This window comes from Phyllobates terribilis, unplaced genomic scaffold (assembly GCF_046119375.1).
Source record: "Phyllobates terribilis strain yellow unplaced genomic scaffold, ASM4611937v1 Scaffold_1__5_contigs__length_1240528914, whole genome shotgun sequence".
In the NCBI taxonomy this organism is placed as follows: domain Eukaryota; kingdom Metazoa; phylum Chordata; class Amphibia; order Anura; family Dendrobatidae; genus Phyllobates; species Phyllobates terribilis.
In genome coordinates this window covers 63,258,797-63,277,435 of record NW_027362761.1, presented here as the reverse complement: position 1 = coordinate 63,277,435, position 18,639 = coordinate 63,258,797, and the positions used below count along the sequence as shown (strand labels likewise).

The following is an 18,639-nucleotide window of genomic DNA, read 5'->3' as shown; positions in this document are numbered from 1 at the left end:
AGAGCCTTCAGGTTCTCGGGACATTCCCAGTCAAGGACTGCAAGGATCTTCTCTGGATCCATCCGAAAACCCGAAGATGACAACAAGTACCTTAAAAACTGCACCTCCTGAACAGCGAAAACACATTTTTCTAGTTTGGCATAAAGTTTGTTATCCCTTAATATCTGGAGCACCTGCTTAATATGCCCCCGATGAGTCTCAAAATCAGATGAGTAAACCAAAATATCGTCCAGATAGACTACCACAAACCTCCCCACCAAATGATGGAAAATATCATTTTCACCGTAGGTGCATTGGTCAAACCAAAAGGCATAACCAGACTCTCAAAATATCCTTCCGGGGTATTGAACGCTGTTTACAATTCGTCCCCTTCTCTGATTCTAACCAGGTTGTAGGCTCCCCTTAAATCCAACTTGGAGAATGCCTTAGCTCCCACAACCTGGCTGAACAAATCAGGAATCAGAGGAAGAGGGTATGGATCACGGATGGTAATTTGATTTAATTCCCGGAAATCTAAACAGGGACGTAGACCGCCATCTCTTTTCTTCACAAAGAAGAACCCTGCTGCCACGGGGGAAGATGAGGGTCTGATATGTCCCTTCTCCAGACTTTCCGCAATGAAATCCTTCATGGCTTGTCACTCAGGGCCAGAAAGATTATACAGTCTGGACTTCGGTAGTTTAGCTGTGGGGGTCAGGTTAATAGGACAGTCATAAGCACGATGAGGAGGCAAATCCTGACACCCCTTCTCAGAAAAAATGTCCTCAAAACGAGACAGAAAAGCAGGAAATATTTCCGTAGAGACAGTAGCAAGGGAAATCTCTAAACAGTTCTCATGGCAGTAATCTCCCCATTCAATAATCTCCCCGGTTTGCCAATCCACCAACGGATTATGTTTAACAAGCCAAGGGATACCCAAGACAATTGGTGTGGGAAGATTGTCCAGAAAATAGCAAGGGATTATTTCACAATGAACTGACCCCACCCTCAGTTTTACATTATGTACAATCTGAGTAAATGCTTTCTGTGCAAGTGGCGCCGAGTCAATGGCAAAGATAGAAATAGGTTCAGCTAAAGCACAGCAAGCAAGACCATGAGTTTTCACAAATTCAGCATCAACCATGCTGATTCCGGCTCCACTGTCAACAAAAACAGAAATTTTCTTGGTTTGCTCTCTAACACCACCTCTGCTGTCAGGGCAAAGCGGGAACCGCAGTTTGGCCACAAATGCGCCCCTTGTTTATCCAACTCCAGACTACCAAGAATTAATCGAGTCTCCTTTTGTTTAGGAATTGAAGGACAAGTCCCAACAAAATGTCCCTTTTTCCCACAAAAAAAAACACGCCTTTTTTCTTGCGAATCTCTGGGGAGATGTATGATGTAGAGACACCCCCTAACTGCATGGGTTCCTCCACCTCCCCCAGTACTGGCTCAATCCCAGACCGCTCCCCCGGCAGAGGTACACAACCCCGACAAGAAGGCCCCGGAGAAGGTGGTCTCACCCGTCTATCCCGAGGCGTCTATCAAGACGTATGGTCAACGACATGGCAGCCTCCAAGGACCGAGGGGTTTCATATACTGCCAAGCCATCTTTCAACCTTTCAGTAAGCCCCTCACAAAATTGACTTCTAAGGGCTGAGTCATTCCATTTGGAATCTGTTGCCCATCTACGGAATTCCAAACTGTACGTTTCCAGTGACTGATTCCCCTGCTGAAGGTGACTCGGTCAGGGTCATCATAGATGAGGGCCAGAGCCCCGAAAAACCTCTCCACAGACTGGAGACAAACCGAGTACTGCGGTAACGAAAACGCCCATGACTGGATTGCCCTGCAATAGAGAGATCACAATACCAACCCGTTGCTCCTCATTTCCGGGGGAATAGGGACGAAGTTTAAAATACAGTTTGCAGGCCTCCTTGAATACAAAAAACGTATCCCTACCTCCAGAAAACCTGTCCGGGAGGGCAACTTTGGGTTCAGGCTGGACAGGCCTACCTGCAGAGACCCTTACATTGGCGACCTGTAGCCGCTGATGCTGCTGCTGTACCTCACCACGGAGGTCATTCACCTCCAGAGACAGACAGCGGAACTGCTCTGCGAGCTCTTCAACAGTACCCATACCAAAGGAGAAAGGGGGAAAAAAAGGTCCACATCCAAAGACACACAGAGAAAAATTTCAGTTTTTTTTTTTTTTTCCTTTTCAAAACGTGCTCGGCCAGCGATAATGTCACACAGGGTGTGGGAAAGACTTAGTGCAACACAGAGGGAAGAGGGAAAGGGAGCCCAGAAACTAGGGAAAGGGGGGAGTGGAGACCTCCTAGTCTGGTCTAGTGTTACCCTGTCTCAACTACCGTCCCTATATTGGCTCTTCACCAATCGCCGCACGTGTGCCTCGGCCGGACTTTCCCTGGCGTAAGGCTAAGGCTAGGGAAGGGAGGAGATGAGCATTAGTTGATCTCCACTAAACTCTATAGACAACAAGGGTAGACAAACAGGGGGGGAATTGCTTAGTTCCAGAGAGGACGAAATACTGCTCTTGCTAAAGCCTCAGAAGTAGTAATGAATATCGCCGGTACCTCCCTCTCAGACACTCAAGCCAGGGAGCTAATTAGCCAGAGGGAGGTAGCCGCTGGGTCCTAGACTGCCAGCCTCTAAGAAGATGTCTGTAATGCCAAACGTAGAGATCTCCTGCAACCAACTGCAGGGCGACTGTCTGTCACCTCTGACACACCCGTGACACTTAATCTGATTGGTGTATTGACATACACCACTATCCCCCTTTTCCCTGGGTGTGGGGAGGGAACAGACTGAGGGCGGATTCTGGAGCTCAGCAAGGTACATGGCCCCGGCGTCTTCACCTTCAGAAGTAACCCAAGAAACAGGGATAGCTAGGGCTCCCCCTAGCGTTAGGGACAGGGAAAGAGTCCTTGGTCCCGGGATAACCAACAACAGAGTCGTGACACAGGTAGTTACTAACTACCTGCCTGTTCTACCCTGCACCGGCTCAGAGTGATCACAGACCTCTCCTGTCGGTAATTCTGCTACTTAGCATCAACAGAGCAGCTCTACTACTTCCTCTCTGTTCTGTCAATGGGGCTTGACTGCCACCGTCATTCTGACTGACCCACAGTTAGGAAGCTGTCAATCAGCATGACATCGGCAGTCATGCCCTGTCAACACAGCAGAGTGGAAGAGAAGCAGCTGCGCTGTCAATGTGACATTAGTGGAAGCCAAACATTCGCCAGCAGGACCAGTCTGTGACCTCTCTGAGCTGGCAGCAGGTAGAACAGGCAGGTAGTCAGCAACTACCTGCCTGTTAGTCTTAGGCCTATAGTAAAAAAATAATTTAGCCCTGAATAACCCCTTTTAAAATTAAATACATATTACAGGTTTAAGTTGTTTCCCCCCATTGACATTGTTTGCGTATTTTTCAGATTCATTTAGGGCATCAGAGGGAATCCTATGGTCAGACATTAGATTGATGTCATCAATTATGGTAAAACTTCTTCAGGGTATGTGCACACGATGTCTTTAAGATGCTGGCGAAGCTGCCAAGATTTTCCTAGGTGAAGCTGCTTTAGGAAAAACCCGACAATCTTTTTCATGAAGGGACATCTCTTGCTGCTTCACCATTGCTTTTTCACGGTGGCTCCACTGCCGACATCTTTTTTTTCTTGATATATGACATACTGGTACGTCATATACCGGCTCCTTGACTTTGATGGCGTTCATAGGAGATCATGGTTTCCACTATATATAGCAGTGCTTCGCTATATATAGCACAAGCAATCAGACGATTGCAGCTTCAAGTCTCCTAAGGGGACTATTAAATACAGTAAAAAGTGAAGAAAAAGTTTTTAAAAATGTGAAAAAAAAAAATTGCTGAATTAGGCGTCATGTGCACATACCCTCAGTGAACATAGCATGTCTCGTTGTAATGTACAGGGTTTCCAACTTAACTTTTTATTTTTTCAGACAGCTTATCAAAAGATCACAGCCAAACAATATTTTTTACGAACATATTGGAAAAATTCTGGACGGTTGGCAACACTGTTTTAATGGGACTCACTGATCTAATTAAAAAAAGGGATTGTTCCACAAATTTCTCACTTACCTATTAGATTGATGATGTGTCTACTTGCTGCGGTGTTATCTTGGAGACTGCTACCCATCACAAAAATGGAGGTTTTATTCTCGCATTTGAATTGAGCGCCGGTTGTGCTGCAGAAGAAGGCAGCCTGTACTCAATATTCTCTGTTAGTCCTATAGACCGTGGATGGCACTGCGCTTGTGCTACTGCGGCTCTATTCCAGCTGGTGGCACAGAACCCCTATTCTAGTGATCGGTTGGGGTTCCAGATGTGGGACCCCTCAGTGATCAGACACGGATCACCTATCCTTTGGATACATTATAAGTTTTGATTGAGGGGCAACAATATAAAACTTGCTTAGCAATTTGTAAATAAAGAAGTGCAGCATAAAATCCACCATTATGCATCGCAAAGGTCCATACATATAACAAACACAATAATAAGACTGAATGGTTTTGTCCACATTCACAACCAATTTTTTAACTGCTTTAATATTTCTAAAATTAAAAATTATGCAACTTCTGCAAATTTAATTAAAAATTTCTTATCATTTTATAATTAGATTCCTATGAAGACCAAAGGAGAAAATTTGTTTATAAAGGCGGACACAGCCTCTGTGTCAGCTGGTATAATTTTGGGAATGGATATGCCAAGCAGGGCTTTTGTTTACCTCCTTGACCAATGTCCAAAAGTATATATTTTTTTTATTATTTTATTGCCTTAAAAAAAAATCTGAATTTTGTAAAAAAAAAAAATATATCAATTGTGGCGTCATTTTCCGAGACCAGTAACTTTTTTATATTACCATTATTGGAGCTTGTTTTTAGCATGGTGAGCTGGTGTTTTTATTTATATAATTTTGAAATACATACAATGCTTTGATGGCTTCTTATTGCTTTTTTTTTGCGTTATTGCAGCAATCAAAAAACCGCAATTGTGGTGTTTTGTGTTATACATTTTTACATTTTTATACATTATACATTTTTATTGCTTTTTATTTTATGTGTTAGTCCCCTTAGGGGACTTGAACCTGCACTTGTTTGATTGCTTGTACTATATACAGCAATTCCACAACACTACCATAGCAACCCATTGGCTGTCTCCGATTGTGTCACAGTGGCGGGGTGATATGCGCCTGATCTAACGCCAGGATTGGCTTTTAAGGGTATGTGCACACGGTCAGGAGCTGCTGCGGGATGAAGCTGAATGTTATGCAGTAGCCAGATGTTACAGCAGAGTGGATGGGATTTCTATGCGTCTCTTTGCACCTGCGGATCACCCGCTTAAACTGACATGGAGAGCGTCTTTGCAGACTGCAGCATGTTAATTTCTCCGGGGGGTCCGCAAGCGGGCTTTCCCCATGAACCTAACCTCTATGAGGAAAGTCGGCAGGTGAAAAAAAAATGGCGCCGCTCATTTGCATAATGAGCAAAAGCCGCCGCCAGCTATTCCGCTGTGTCGGGGCTCTGGACAGTGTGCACATACCCTAACTGTCTTTGTCAGTGATTGACAGAGGCATTTAAGAGGTTAGCAGCAGCGATCAGAGGCGCCGATCACTGCTATTAGAGGCACATGCTGGTTATATAATAATATAACAGGCATCTGCCTTGTGTTGAGTGTTCTCTGTTTCTGACCCCCACACTCCATGATGTAATCGTTCGTCATGGAGCATAAGGGGATAATTGATAATGCTACTTAAACAAATTAGTAAAAAGTCTGTATCATATAAAGCTACACAAATTCCATGCAATCAAGAATGATCCTACAGATCTGACAATACACAGCAAATATAAATCTCCATGAAGTGCGTATAATACTGTTCATAACAGGGCAATCTCAGATTGTGGTTAAAAAGTTGAATGAAAGCTTAAAGGGAACCTGTCATGTCCGATAACGCCATTAACCTGCAGATATAGGGTTAATGAAGCTGCACCGACATTGTGGCACCCAGGAGAAAATTAACTTTATCCCTCCCAAGATATCTGATTCTGCCATTAGACTTGAAATATAATCAGAGGAAACGTACCGCAGTTTTTCATTTTGAAGAGAGGATGATCAGTAGGAAGCGGCTCGGGCACTGTTACATCAAGTCCAGCGGCTGCAATCTGTTTAGACACCAATGCCTGGTAAAGGTCCTCCTGGTTTACCACTGCCCCCCTGCGTGGTGAAGACATATTACTTGTTTTTTTAAAGTAATACACAAAAAAATTGAAAAGCAATAAGGTTTGGGTGAGTAAAAAAAAGTGTGATGATTATAAAAAAGCTGGCGACTCGTTTGATTTTTAAGCTACTAAATGCATTTCTGTGGGCAATGATTATACAGTCATTTTTGGACTGAGCAGTAAGGCCACGTTCACACATTCAGTATTTGGTCAGTATTTTCCATCAGTATTTATAAGCCAAAACCTGGAGAGGAACAATCAGAGGAAAAGGAATAGAAACACGTCACCACTTCTGGATTTATCAACCACTCCTGGTTCTGGCTTACAAATACTGAGGTCAAATACTGACCAAATACTGAATGTGTGACCATGCCCTAAAATGTCTAGGTACAGCCTATAAAGCGCCCATACACATGAGCTAAAAGTCAGCTGAACCCGTTGCAGGATTGGCCGACCACGTAATGTGTATTGGGGCCTCCTGACTGTCACCGACAGATTGTTGTGGGACATAAGAATTGGGCACTTGGAATCCAAGCACACGTTCGGCAGAGAGATGATTCCCCGATGGGGAGCACTGAGTGGAGCTGAGCACTCCTGTGTATGAGGACAACTGAGGATAGCTGTCAGCGGAACGAAACATATCTAGTGTGTACGGCCAGCTCTAGGCAGTATGCTATGTCTCCGCCACGTGACCGAGGACCACTTTATGTTCTAGTGTCACCTGCTGGTGTTGATGAAGATGGCACTGCTTTTCATGTTGGAGAAGAGATGTTTATTGCAGATCCCCTGGGTTTCAGGCGTTAACGCACAGCAAACAAGAAGGAAATCGGACTGCTTCGCCAGTTCAACCAAGGAAACTGTGAAAAAAAACAGGGTAGACTGTTACGCTGTGAACCGGTCACATTGTATATGCAGATATGAGCACAGCCGGGTATAGAGGAGGAGAAGCTGAACAGTATTTAATTCATTGAAATCTCTGGTGTTTGTATACATATGAGTCAAGTGGGCGGTCCTACTAATGATTGACAGCTATCTCTTTATGCCCAGTCATACAAGGAAGACTTTCAATCACTGCATAGGACCGCCCACTGGACTCCTATGCATCAAAGTAGTTCACGACACTTTCCTGTTGTCAAACTGCTAAAAGGAGCAAAACTTTTGCACAACTTGTAGCTGCACTAACATTTTGTGACCTTTCTTATTTTTACATCAGTCCCGGCCAGCTCCGCCAATTTTTTTTTTCTTTAAAGTGGAGGGAGCTCTACCGCAAGGAGGCACGACCGATCACAACCAAAAAATATATAATAATTTATGGCACAATAATAGCATAAATTGCTACACAGAGGTATTCTAGTCACAGACTGCGGCATGCGGTGGTGCCCGTCACCTGAAGGATACAGCAACTCCATTCAAGAGGCACATGCCTTCTAAAGAATTTAATAACGCCAAAATTGCACAATGGTGTCGAGTACGGATTAACTAATCCAATAGCCAAAGGCCAAAAAAATCCCATTTTAACCAATCCAAAATAAAACAGAACTTTTAATTGTTAAATTAAAAATATGAGTAACTAGTGCAAATCATATGTTAAGGTGCACATTAAAATTACACTCTGTTCCTTATTAGTTTTACCTATGTTCAAATGTATCCAAGTGGTCAAATTGCTGCGATATCATTCAATTGTAATATACTGTACATATGGATAAATCTACCTATTTGTAGCTACATAGGTGTACTGCTCCAAAAGCCTCAAATTGTATAACTAGCATAGACCAAATTGGACTGCGGTCCATTATGTAACCATTACGGATTGTATCCTATTTTGTAATGTCTACTGTCCAAAGGAACAAGACACTATTAAAATATATAAAGAGCCTCACCAACATGTTTCACCCTTATGGGCTTCATCAAGGTATAGAGGCAAATTTATTATGTATATTACAATTGAATTACTCAACTAGTGTAGCAATTTGACCGCTTGGGATATATTTAAATAACTATAGGACCAATAAAGAACTAAGTGTAATTTTAATGTGAACTTAAAAGGGGTTGTCCAGTCTAAATCGATAGGTCTGCAGTCACTCTGTGTGACTGCAGACTTATGAATTCCCCCAGCGGACACACTGTGCGTTGAGGGATCCGCCCGTTTCTGAGCCGGGACTGGAGGGTATGCATGAGTTATACATACTCCAGGGCACAAGCTGTCTAGTGGGCATGGTCTCACTCCATACACTTGTATTGAGCGAGACAGTGCCCCGTCTAGTGATGCAGCCGTCCAGTGGACGTGGCTGACTAGAGGGCGTAGCCTCGCTCCAAACAAGTGTATGGAAGCTAGGCCGCGCCCACTGGCCGGGAGTATGTATAACTCATACATACCCTCTGGTCCCAACTCAAAAAACTGTGTAATACAGCCGGCATCTGGCTGATTCATACTCCTGCAACCAACATGCACTGTACGTGTACATCACACATCGGTAAGGCGTTAAATATCAGACTTTCATATCACTTTTTGGGAACCTTAGTCTACTATTTAGGGGCAGGCTGAGGGTTAGGCAGTGTAGGCATGATGAGTGGTAGGCACATTTTGCCTTCAGATTTTGAAACTACCATCTGGGGTATCATAAGATTTTTTCACCCTTTTTACTGATTGCAAAACTGTTCTAGTTGAAACAAATTGATAGTTTTTATTATTTTCATCTGCACCTTTCAGGCTGGACACATTTCTATTGGGTTCAAATGGGAATTTTTATTACACCAGTCCAAAACTTTAAATTTGCTTCTCCGCCTTTCATGGCGGGTATGACAAAAACCTCTGTCTCCATAGAGCAAAAACAACAAAGAGTATCTGAGCTATGCTAACTCCTAACAACTTAATTTACTGCTATCCTCTTAGTGGTGAAAGATTGAATCAACCTTAGACGCCAGTTATGCCACCTGCCTCCAATTTATCTCATAGAAAACAACAACATTACAAAGTTTGTTGTTTTTTTTAAATAAAGATTGTGATATGAATAAAACATTGCCCAATTGGAAAAAATGTAATACAAAAATATGATTTAAAAAATAGGTGATTTTCTGATGCTAGCTACCCTTTAATTCTCCTTCTACTGCCATATGGTGTTAAGGGCTACAATTATGATCTTCGTCGTTGTTGGAGGATCACAAATTCTTTGCCCGTTAGAGTTGGAACTCCAGGTAGGAAAAAATGCACTTAAAGGGGCTGTCCAGGACTATCAGTAGGATATTAATGGGGGTACAGCACCCAGCACCCCTGCCAATCAGCTGCTTCGGTACCGGCTGGGTGTAAGCAATGTATGGAGGGAAACATGGCAGATCCATACATAGTTTAGTGGCCACTGCCAAGTACTGAAGTTTATCTACCATTCACTTGGCCTCCACCAATCTCATATTGATGACCTATCGTATGGATAAAGGCTCATGCAGACGTCCGAGAAACTCAATTGCAATACACGGACTGTCTGCGAGTCTCCCAACCTGAGCTCAACAGCCTCATATATGCTTATAAGGCTGTAGAGTTTGGGTAGGGAAACACGCAGACAGTCCGTGTATTGGGGTCAGTGCTCGTAATATGTTTCACAAATGTCAGCATAAGTCATCAATGTGTCAGTGCCCGACAACTCCTTTAAATTATATGTCCTTTACTATTATTTATAATCTAATTTGCGCCATTTTTTAGTAATATATCTTTGTATATTGATTCTAAAAAAAAGACACTCATGTTTGTAATGAAAAATGTATTACTAATATTGAATTTTTTTTTAATGTTAGTCTCCATATCTGTAGCATCTGATATTCTTCATGAAATCGTATTTGTAATCGTATTAAATAAAGAAAGGTATTTTCAATAAACTAACTCTTTTTAATAAAAGAAGAGATGGGAGGATATATAAATATTAAGTAGTTTGGCTGAGCTACAAGGGCAAATATCTGTTTAATCAGAAGACCCCGCAACAACCATCCAAAGCGACCTGCCAGTGAAATTATTCCTAAATTTTATCAACACAGCATACAGTTAACTTAGCATAGTATATAGGGTATTAAGGAATCATTCTTATCAAAGATTTTATCCTCTTAATATATTGCGATCATCATATTATATAGCATTGTGCACTTACAATTGCTCATTTTGCCTTTCTACCCAGTAAATTCTTCTATTTTCTCTGCTCTATGTAGAAACAGGAAGTCTCTTGTCCTTGCAGAAATCATTCCCCTCTTCAACTTCTGACCCAGCTGCTCCCTCCTCCACCTTGACAGGAACTTTTGCAGTGACTTATGACACATACTGTCACGCCCACAGGTGGCGCACATGTTCGTGGACCCACTGTGCCACAAGGCCGGGCCTGCCTAGGAACTAAGCGGCTACCTGGTGTTCACTGAATCTCCAGATGGTGGAGACAGACTGGGCTGCAGGTAGCCACCAGGTACCACTCCTAGGTAGTCCCTGGTACTGCAGTTGCTGACCTCAGGGGTCAGGTTCGCTGACACGGACTCCGGCTACATTCAGATTGGACTGATTCGGAGACTGGTTTTAGCAGTCTGGATGCACGGGATAATCGGAGGCACACGGGTCTCGGATACTGGTACAACCATAGGCCCAGGGCCTGCGTTAGGGGCAGGCAGACTAGGTAACTGCCTAGGGCCCCCACTCCCCCAGGGGCCCCCAACCAGTGGCGTGCTGCCCGTGACTCAGGGGGACGCCAGCGCTGGCCCCCATCCCTCCTTGCCATTGCGCATTCAACTGTATCGGCATCTATGATGCCGTTACAGTTGAAACCAATGATGGAGGAGAGGGCGTTATGTGATGCTCCCTCTCCCATCATTCCCCCTCTGCCTGAAGCGGGCGGCACAATCACGTCATTTCATTGCGAGCCACGCTGTGCTGGCAGTGGAGCTCCTGAGAAGCGCTGTGGACACCGGGACAGCAGGGGAACGAGGAGAAGAGGTAAATATGAATTTATTTTTTTGTAAATCAGTGAGTATGCAGTCACCATAGCACTGCAGGAATGGAGGCTGGGAAAGATGCATTATACTATATGGGGGAGCCTAGATTATACTATATGGGGGAGCCTAAATTATACTCTATGGGGAGGCTGCATTATTCTATAGAGAGGCTGCATTACACTACATGGTGCTCTGCATTATACTCTGGGGGGCTACATTATACTATGGGGAGGCTGCATTTTACTATATGGGGGAGCCTAGATTATACTATATGGGGGAGCCTAGATTATACTATATGGGGGAGCCTAAATTATTCAGACCCCTTTACATTTTTCACTCTTTGTTTCATTGCAGTCATTTGGTAAATTCTAAAAAGTTCATTTTTTTCTCATTAATGTACACGCTGCACCCCATCTTGACTGAAAAAAAAACAGACGTAGATTTGTTTGCAAATTTATTAAAAAAGAAAAACTGAAATATCACATGATCATAAGTATTCAGACCCTTTGCTCAGACACTCATATTTAAGTCACATGCTGTCCATTTCCTTGTGATCTTCCTTGAGATGGTTCTACTCCTTCATTGGAGTCCAGCTGTGTTTAATTAAACTGATAGGACTTGATTTGGTTGGAAAGGCACACACCTGTCTGTATAAGACCTCACAGCTCACAGTGCATGTCAGACAAAATGAGAATCATGAGCTCAAAGGAACTGCCCAAGGAGCTCAGAGACAGAATTGTGGCAAGGCACAGATCTGGCCATGGTTACAAAAGAATTTCTGCATTACTCAAGGTTCCTAAGAGCAAAGTGGCCTCCATAATCCTTAAATGGAAGAAGTTTAGGACCACCAGAAGTCTTCCTAGACCTGGCCATCCAGCCGAACTGAGCAATCGTGGGAGAAGAGCCTTGGTGAGAGAGGTAAAGAAGAACCCCAAGATCACTGTGGCTGAGCTCCAGAGATGCAGTAGGGAGATGGGAGAAAGTTCCACAAAGTCAACTATCACTGCAGCCCTCCACCAGTCGGGCCTTTATGGCAGAGTGGCCCGATGGAAGCCTCTCCTCAGTGCAAGACATATGAAAGCCCGCATGGAGTTTGCTCAAAAACAAATGAAGGACTCCCAGACTATGATAAATAAGATTCTCTGGTCTGATGAGACAAAGATAGAACTTTTTGGCGATAATTCTAAGCGGTATGTGTGGAGAAAACCAGGCACTGCTCATCACCTGCCCAATACAACCCCAACAGTGAAACATGGTGGTGGCAGCATCATGCTATGGGGATTTTTTTTCAGCTGCAGGGACAGGACGACTGGTTGCAATTGAAGGAAACTTGAATACGGCCAAGTACAGAGATATCCTGGATGAACCCTCTTCCAGAGTTCTCTGGACCACAGACTTGGCCGAAGGTTCACCTTCCAACAAGACAATGACCCCAAGCACCCAGCTAAAATAACAAAGAAGTGGCTTCAGAACAACCCTATGACCATTCTTGACTGGCCCAGCCAGAGCCCTGACCTAAACCCAATTGAGCATCTCTGGAGAGACCTGAAAATGGTTGTTCACCATCCAACCTGACGGAACTGGAGGGGATCTGCAAGGAAGAATGGCAGAGGATCCCAAAATCCAGGTGTGAAAAAATTGTTGCATCATTCCCAAGAAGACTCATGGCTATACTAGCTCAAAAGGGTGGTTCTACTCAATACTGAACAAAGGGTCTGAATACTTATGACCATGTGATATTTCAGTTTTTATTTTTTTATAAATTTGCAAAAATTTCTACATTTCTGTTTTTTTTTCAGTCAAGATGGGGTGCAGTGTGTACTTTAATGAGAAAAAAAATGAACTTTTTAGAATTTACCAAATGGCAGCAATGAAACAAAGAGTGAAAAATTTAAAGGGGTCTGAATACTTTCCGTACCCACTGTATACTATGGGGAGGCTGCATTATACTATGAGGAGGCTGTATTATACTATGGGGGGGGGCATGGATTATACTATATGGGAGCCTGGATTATACTATATGGGGGAGCCTAGATTATACTATATGGGGGAGCCTGGATTATATTATATGGGATGGCTGCATTATACTCTGGGGGGGTGGGCTGCATGATACTCTATCAAGGACTATGGAGAGTGCATTATAATATATGGAGGACTATGGGGTGTGCATTATACTATATGGAGGACTATGGAATGTGCTTTATACTATATGGAGGACTATGGGGTTTGCATTATACTATATAAAGGACTATGGGGTGCATTATACTATATGGAGGACTATGGGGAGTGTATTATACTATATGGAGGACTATTAGAGTGTATAATACTATATGGGGGACTATGGGGAGTGCATTATAAATGCAACCAAAATGTTTCTGTGTGATGGTGCAATATGTGAGCTTTTGGGGCCCCACTTTAAAGTTTTGCCTAGGGCCCCACTTTGTCTAAAACCGGCCCTGCATAGGCCACACACGGACCGGGTGATGAGGTTCAGGCATTGGCCACACTAGAACCAGGGAATTCGGGTTCAGGACTAATCACACATGGACTAGGGTACAAGGTTCATGACTGGCGACACCAGGACCAGGGATTTGGGTACAGGACCCTGGTCACACCAGGACCAGAGGTTCTGGTTCAGGACCCTAGCCACACCATGACAAGGGGACCTCACAACTGCACTGGTAGAACACCACACTACCTAACAACTTAGTGTGTTGCTTGGCAACTCCCTAAAGGGGAGGAAGTCTTTTATACAAGATGCCTCCCAGCTATTGGCTGGGAGCCGTCTTGCAGGTGAACATTAACACTAAATGCTTCTCAGCTATAGACTGAGGGCATTTCACTATATGCGCACGCTGCCCCTTTAAGAGCAGGGGAGCATATGCACGCACTAGGTACGCCGCCGGGAGGTGTGGCATGCACACACAGCCCAGGAAGCAAAGAACACGCCGAGGACCAGGTCAGTGAGTATGCCGGTGTTCCTGCGTGGAGGGGGAAAGGGAACCATGTAGGGGCACCGGCAATAGCGTTATACATACAGGGAAAATTGACCTCCTGTATCTACATAAAACTTATAAGGATGAGCTAGTCAGTTTTTAACCCTAGAACGCATACCTGGGGCCTCGCAGGCCCGCCCTGTTAATTGTTTTCTATTTTCTGCAAGATTTCTTTAGTTAGAATTTTGAAACTCTAGGTATTCCTCAGGAATATAGTTGTTTGTCATTTCCAGTTGTTCATTTATTTTTATGTTACAGGCATTTTCGGTATAACAACTCTATTTTGAAAATGCCCATTTTTATGGTCATGCGTTCTAGGGTTAATCATGTGATGTCCTAGACCTAATGGAAAAGAGAAGAATTAGCTGGGTAGAAAGGCAAAATGAGCAATTGTAAGTACATAGTTCTATTTAATATCATGATTGCAATGTATTAAGAAGATAAAAACGTTTGATAGGAGTGCTTCTTTAAGTAGTATGCACAAAAGCAATGCAGTAATAACAGAAAAACAATGTTCTCAAAATTGCTTCAGACACTGGAGGTCCTAGTATTATTACTCTAGAAGCCATCCTCACCATATTCAGCCGAGATCTTTTGTGCCAGTTCATGTCTGGGTGCAATATCATAGTACAGGAATTTACTGACACCAAAAGGCTTCAAACAATACACAATGGCTTCCCCTGCAAGGGATACAACGTAAAGAAAAATAATGTTTCTGGTTTCCTTTATCAATTAATTTGGCCACTACTTTTCAATGGCCCCAATATGCTAAATAAAACAACCAAAAAAAGCATACTTACATCCCGGACCAGTGTTGCTGCTCTGCTCTGAGCGCTGTGTCCCCAGGCGATCTCATGAAATTGTTTGTTATGTGAGCGCTGCAGCCCATCAGCTGCATCCGATTCACACTTTACAGGATTGACATCTGCTCTGTCAGAACTGTGAAGGCTGCAGCCAATCAGGGGATGGTGATAGGCTACAGCGCTCACATGAAAAAAGAAGCGATCACCAGTCAACAGAGCACTCAGAGCAGAGGAGCAGTGCCGGTCCAGGCGGTAAGTAATGCTTTTTTTTTATGTTATTTTTGCACTTAGGCACCTAGTGCAATGACTGCTAGAGTGTCCTCAGGCTAAAAGAGTGCTCCCATAAAGAGTGCTCCCATACTGAGTATTAAATTGCTACCCAGGCCAAATCTCTGGCATTGTGGATATTTTGGGCTCCATTCATCAATACCGTCATTGTTCATGCCAGTATTGATGAGGGGCTGTACTGGAGTCAGACGCTCCTGATTCATGAAGAGGTGCACGCCTGTTCATGAATCAGTTGGTTTTTTTGCTGCGTTTTTTTATGCAGAAAAACTGCTGCATTTAATGGTCTACGCAAGACGAATGCAATTTCAGGAAAATTCATGCCTACTGTCAAACTGTGGTTTTTGGTGCATTTTTCTCTACTGGCTTCTATGGGGAGACTGAAAAAAAGAATGCATGTATCTACACACTTGCATTCTTAACTGCAGAATCAAAGATTTTCTGCACTACTAAAAACATTAAAATGTTGCTTCAAATCTGCACCGACAACACATCAAATTTAGGGGAAACTCATTAAAAAAGCATAGGAAAAAGGCAATAATCAGAGAAGATTGTTATTGCGCATTATGGTACGAACACCTGCAGAATATATGTGGATAAAAAACAGCAGAAAAAAATGCAGCATTTACGCTACATGTGAATTTGACCTAATAATTTTGGAAATCACTGCTATAGCAAGTAAAATTTGTTCCGAAAAAAATGTAATACTTATATTCGTATTAGTCCATCATGCTCTATTTTAATCCCCAGCACTAAGCTTTCAACACATGAGATGCAGAATTATCAATAATAAGCATCTTTGTCTGGAAATGTGGACTGGTCAAAAAACACATAAGTCTTTACTATAATAATACAGTTTGTTACCATATTAATACACTATTTTTTTCTATTACCATATTACTTACCAATTCTTCCCAAGCCTAGGATTCCAACAGTTCTAGCAGAGAGTCCACTCCCACACATCCATAGGGGTTTCCATGTGCCCCATCCCCCACTATGTAAAACATCAAATGGGAGTTAGTGACCTTTGGGACCATGTGAAGTTAGGAAATTCATCCATCTCAGGGGGCATGAATTTGGAGCTAAAAATCCTATGGATTTCAATTTGATTCCATTATAAATTTTGCACAGTTTGGCCTTTACAGGTTCTTTGTTTCCTGTTCATTCAACTTTGATGTGGTCTGTGGTCAGATATCAGTTGATAAGAGCTCACAAAAGACAGATAAAAAAGTTAGAACCTCTCCCATTGAATGTCAGAATGTGCTCACTGACGGATTCTGATTTAACTCATTCTGCAGCCAACAATAGCCAGTGCAACACAGAGGATATAGAAGGCAAAAATTGCAAACTTTTTAATTAAACTAAATTACATTAATGATTGTTAGCCAAGAATATATGCATTTAAGTAATAAAATTTGTTGTTGCATTACAATGCTGTTTCTGACGCTACATGAACATGGCAACCAATTGATGGCCACAGCAGAGACACTGACATCTGGTCTGTCCTGAACACATATTTAGCAGAATCTGGCGGGACAAAGATGCAGAGCTTCTTTTGCTGTCACAATCAACATGTCCTGTTGCCACTGATTTCAATAATCTAAATAATTAATAAGATCCCCATATATGTATTTACATACAGTTGCTAGTATAAAAGTGACACAGTTGAGAAAATGTAATGAAATATATATATTTTATGAAGATGTAATGCAATAGAAATGGCAGGTTTTATTGTATGTTGCTGTTACAACAATGACTTAAAATGCTCCAATACTTTGGTTTTGACATAATGGACATTACATATTTAATGTGTAACAGACATGATGTAGAATATGTGCTTTGCATTTTCAAGAAGTTGTATTATACAGTGGTGTGAAAAAGTGTTTTCTCCCTTCCTGATTTCTTATTCTTTTGCATGTTTGTCACACTTAAATGTTTCAGATCACAAAACAAATGTAAATATTAGACAAAGATAACACAAGTAAACACAAAATGCAGTTTTTAAATGAAAGTCTTTATTATTAAGGGAAAAAGAAATCCAAACCTACAGGGCCCTGTGTGAAAAAATGATTACCCCCTAAACCTAATAACTGGTTGGGCCGCCCTTAGCAGCAGCAACTGCAATCAAGCATTTGCGATAACTGCCAATGAGTCTTTTAGAACGCTCTGGAGGAATTTGGAGCCACTCATTTTTGCAAAATTGTTGTAATGCCACAGCATCTCAATTGGATTAAGGTCAGGACTTTGACTAGGCCACTCCAAAGTCTTAATTTTGTTTTTCTTAAGCCATTCAGAGGTGGACTTGCTGGTGTGTTTTGGATCATTGTCCTGCATAACCCAAGTGTGCTTTAGCTTGAGGTCACGAACCGATGGCCGGACTTTCTCCTTCAGGATTTTTTAGTAGATAGCAGAATTCATGGATCCATTTACCACAGCAAGTCTTCCAGGTCCTGAAGCAGCAAAACAGCCCCAGAACATGCATGCCATTTTTGCCCAGTCTCATGCTCATGGTGGAGTCATGAACACTGACCTTAACTGAGACAAGTGAGGCCTGCAGTTGTTTGGACATTGTTGTGGGGTCTTTTGTGACCTCTTGGATGAGTCATCGCTGCACTCTTGGGGTAATTTTGGTCGGCCAGACACTCCTGGGAAGGGTCACCACTGTTCCATGTTTTTGCTATTTGTGGATAATGGCTCTCACTGTGGTTCGCTGGAGTCCCAAAGCTTTAGAAATTATTTTAAAACCTCTTCCAGACTGATAGATCTCAATTACTTTGTTTCTCATTTGTTCCTGAATTTCTTTGGCTCGCATCATGATGTCTAGCTTTTGAGGATCTTTTGGTCTATTTCACTTTGTCAGGCAGGCCCTATTTAAGTGTTTTCTTGATTGAGAACAGGTGTGGCAGTAATCAGGCCTGTGTGTGGCTAGGGAAATTTGAACTCAGCTTCCCAAAGATTTGTTAAAACACAGTTAATTTATGTTTTGGGGGGAGGGGGATCACTTTTTCACACAGGGCCTTGTAGGTTTGGATTTCTTTTTCTGTTAACAATAAAGACCTTCATTTAAAAACTGCATTTTGACTTTACCTCTGTTATCTTTGTCTAATATTTAAATTTGTTTGTGATCCGAAATACTGTGACAAACATGCAAAAGAATAAGAAATCAGGAAGGGGGCAAACAGTTTTTCACACCCCTGTGGCAATGTAATATTGATAAGTTTTAATAAGTTTCATGTTTTTACAACTTTTTACATAGTAGTGCATCTTAAACCGCATGGATTGCACAAATAGATTTCATAGCCAAGTATAAAATAAAGCGTATTTCATAGTGAGTTGGGTTA

General features: G+C 42.5%; 1 protein-coding gene across 2 annotated transcripts in view; it reads right to left on the bottom strand.

Annotated features, from left to right (window-relative positions):
- Positions 1–18,639, bottom strand: part of LOC141196449 (glyoxylate reductase/hydroxypyruvate reductase-like) — a 42,534-nt gene that overhangs the window by 2,696 nt on the left and 21,199 nt on the right. Inside the window, exons 5-9 of one of the 2 annotated variants that reach the window (XM_073662580.1) lie at positions 16,204–16,292; positions 14,786–14,890; positions 6,974–7,109; positions 6,117–6,247; positions 4,157–4,221 (exon numbers count right to left, since the gene is read on the bottom strand). In XM_073662580.1, the coding sequence (XP_073518681.1) occupies positions 4,172–4,221; positions 6,117–6,247; positions 6,974–7,109; positions 14,786–14,890; positions 16,204–16,292 (511 nt within the window). In that variant the 3' untranslated portion in view covers positions 4,157–4,171. Of the gene's footprint in view, positions 1–4,156; positions 4,222–6,116; positions 6,248–6,973; positions 7,110–14,785; positions 14,891–16,203; positions 16,293–18,639 lie in introns of those variants that run through there. The other variant, XM_073662571.1, reaches the window with a different exon arrangement.